The 3,673-nt window shown below is 39.6% G+C and overlaps 1 protein-coding gene across 1 annotated transcript in view; it reads right to left on the reverse strand.

Moving 5' to 3' along the window:
* The window catches only part of LOC102831480 (butyrophilin subfamily 1 member A1-like), a 16,694-nt gene extending 13,930 nt beyond the window's left edge, over positions 1 to 2,764 (reverse strand). Inside the window, exon 1 of the mRNA XM_006877827.1 lies at positions 2,683 to 2,764. Coding sequence (XP_006877889.1) covers positions 2,683 to 2,764 — 82 coding nt within the window. The remainder of the gene's footprint in view (positions 1 to 2,682) is intronic.
* Positions 2,765 to 3,673: the final 909 nt, after the last annotated feature.

Below are 3,673 nucleotides of genomic sequence, written 5' to 3' on the forward strand. Positions count from 1 at the left end.
ATAAATTTAAAGGGTTCCATATGGCTCTTCTTTAAAGAGTAGATGAACTTTAAAAATTTACATTTATTGTGACTAAAATATTCCAATTCCTCAAAACAGTTTCCTCAAGTCACCCTTGAAATGATATTGGCATCACCACCACCACAGCTGACGCTGACCTTCAGCAGTGCTTTCTCTCTACAGCCATCAGAAATACTTGCGTTAAGAACACCATCACATTCAGCTATCAGTGCAAGTCTGGGAGTAAATTATGATGACGGTGTTGATGAGGAGAGATCATAGCCAGGACATAGAAATTGCAGAATCTACTACAACTGCTTAACATAGAATTTGGATTATATCTAAAGTGAATATGACTCCAAAATTAGTTTAATTTTCTAAATGAAAATATTCTGTTTGGGTATTATTTCTTGTCCTGCAGGGTCATTTGAAAAATAACCCTGCAAGGTATTATCATCCTGGAGAACTCTGTTGCCATTAATTTTAAATTAAGATACAAGACTACAAAATGTTTTTAGGTGTATAGGACTTCCCTGTATAAGGCTTCCATGGAGCAGCTGGTGAATTTGAACCACCAACCTTGTGGCTTGAATCAAATTTGTGGTCAAGTGCTTATCCTACAGTGCAAACAACAGAACAAGATAAGGCCCAGTACTGTACCATTCTCACAATTGTTGATTTGATAGGCCCATCAAAGAAAACTTCCTTCTAGGACTGAAAGTTGAAGGGAACCAGTGAGTCATATGCTTGCTGATGATCACCTGGGTCTACTTGTGAGTGGAATGGGGTGAATATTCTATTGGCACCTGTTGACCTTGAGCTAAAATAAGAGGAAAGGCTGACTGTTTTGAAGTGCAGGAAGGTGTGTGTGAACTCCCAAACTTGCAGCTGGTAGTCATTTGACCTAGCTTGGCTAGCTAGGGTCGTTGAGCTGACTAGAATTTAATCAGATGAATACAAAAATGTTTGATACTCTGAGCAAGTGTCAGTTGCTACAATTTGATGACCTGGACTTTTCTTTATGGATGCAGTTCCTCAAAATTCCAATCAGAATGGAAGTTTCTTTAGATCAAAGGACATGCTTGTCTCAGTGTGGTGGGTTGGTAGGAATGGGCAATTCCTGGTGTGGTGCTGTGGGCTAATGCATCAGACTGCAAAGTCATTTGAACTGCAAGGTTGGCAGTTCAAGATTACCAGCTACTCCTTGGAAACTCTATACAGGGTTGCTATTGGTCGGACCTGACTTGATGGCACTTAATAACAACAATAAGAACATTGCTATAAAGGCATAATGTAGCTGACAACAAATTTTCATGGATGTGCTTAGTTTTAGAACGAGGGTCAAGGGAAAAATCCCCACTGACTAGTTTTTCTCTTTACCAGATGGGTCTGGCAAAAGGGGGTGCAAAATGGTGCTGATAGGATTTTATTATTTCATTGTAATTGTTATAGTATTAATTGTGATTGTCAAAAGTGTAATTACAGATGTATAGTTAAAAGGAGGAAGTAGTTATCTTTTATTTCAGGAGCAGACAATTCCAGGACCATCAAGAAGGAAGAGCATGAGTGGAACTTGGGATCTCTGCCTGAAAAAGAAGCAACAGCAGAGATGGTGGTAGAAGTGGTGACATAGAAAGACAGTGAAGCTGTGGACTCTAGACTCATGGACTGAATAAGGCTGTGTGCCTACATGCTGGAGACTGGCTTCTAGAAATTTAAGTGTGCATCAAATATTTCTGCTATGTTCATTTGTGAAATATAAGACGAAAATGGGGTCAGTGTGTTTTTAGTTAGTTATATCATGTCAAGTGCAAGTATGATGTAACCTAATATATGCATAGTTAGCTCTCTCTTAGGGACATCCAGAAATGATACAGAAGGAGTTAAGAAGGATAAATGAAGATGAGATCAATAAGTATAAAGAGAAAAGAGGAGGATTTGTGAGAAATTCTCCAGATGATCCATCTTCAGGTATAATGGGCACACAAAATTGCTAGACCAGCCATAGATTGTTGATTCACACCCAGGGGTATGTGAGCAGGATAAATTGGGGGGGAAGGGAGAATGAAATCTGTTCCAGGACTGTTGTTGTTGTTGTTGTTAGGTGTCATCGAGTTGGTACCGACTCATAGTGACCCTATGCACAACAGAACGAAACACTGCCCAGTCCTGGGCTAACCTCACAATTGTTGCCATGCTTAAGCCCATTGATGCTGTCACTTTGCCAATCCATCCCACTGGGGGTCTTCCTTTTTATCTCTGACCCTCCATATTACCAAACATGATATCCTTCTCCAGTGACTGGTTCCTCCTGACAACATGTCTGAAGTATGAGAGACGAAGTTTGGTCATCCTGGCCTCCAAGGAGCTCTCCGGCTGCACTTCTTCCAACACATATCTGTTGGTTCTTTTGGCAGCCCATGGCACTCTCAATATTCTCCTCCAACACCATAACTCAAAATCATTAATTCTTCTATGGTCTTCCTTATTCACTGTCCAGCTTTTGCATGCATATGAGGTAATTGAAAATACCCTGGCTTAATAACTTTAAATAAGATTGCAGTCATTAAGATCACGGGCACCATCTGGGCTGGATTGTGAACCATGTGCTAACTGGGGGAGATAAAACAGGAATAAACCTCTTTGTGAGCCAGCCATGAGGCGTGTCTGCCAGTGTCTTACTGGGTTGGGCATCTGATTTAGCAAAATCAAATAAGAAAACCTCACTCTTACTAAAATGAGCACAGATTGGATACTTGAGCATTTGTCAGTATCCACAATGTTTCTCACAACAAGGGTTACCAAGGCTGTAAATCTTTGCAGCAGCAGAAAGCCTCATCTTTTTCCTGTGGAGCAGCTGGTGGGCTTAAACCACTGAATTTATGGTTTGCAGTCTACTGCTTATGTCTAAAGTGGGGCAAATTGAGGAAATAAAGTTTCAAATAGATTGTTATACCCTATAGTTAATGTGTGATGCACTATAGTTATTGTGTGTTTTATGTTATAGCAAGGTGTTCAAAGCTTAGCCATATATTATTTTTATCAAATCCATCCATTTTAAACAGATCAAGATGAGAACTCACCATATTCTATCTATGATTTCTCAGGAAAACATATATAATAAATATTCACGAATGGCAGCAATGGAAGAAATTGATAACTTATCAAAGTTTCAATAGCATTAGTTCACTCATGTGCATTTCTTTCCCAAGATAATGGAGTCTTGGTGTGATGCTGTTGGCTAAGCACTGGACCACAAGTAGGTCACCAGACCTTTAACCTGAGGTGGTGTCTTTAGTTTGAAAGGCAAGGTGGATGGTTCAGTCTCACCAGATGATCCCTAGAAACCCTACATAAGGTCAGTATGAATGGGAAATGACTTCATGGCATGTAAAAACAACAACAGATATGACCAAGATAAAATTGATTAATTTTATTAATGAATTCTTCTTGTTATGTGCATTTTGTAGGTTCTGACTTATAGGGACACTACAGAAAGTTACTGAGACTATAAAATCATTGCAGGAGCAGAAAGTCTCATCTTTCTCTTGTGGGTGGTCTGGTGGACTTGAACCGCTGAATTTGTGGTTTGCATTCCAGTGCTTATGTTAATGGATTAAAGAAAACATTGTCAGTTTGAGTCCAACGAGAGGCACCTCAGATTAAAGGTCTG

The sequence above is a fragment of the Chrysochloris asiatica genome, unplaced genomic scaffold (assembly GCF_000296735.1).
Source record: "Chrysochloris asiatica unplaced genomic scaffold, ChrAsi1.0 scaffold00626, whole genome shotgun sequence".
In the NCBI taxonomy this organism is placed as follows: Eukaryota; Metazoa; Chordata; class Mammalia; order Afrosoricida; family Chrysochloridae; genus Chrysochloris; species Chrysochloris asiatica.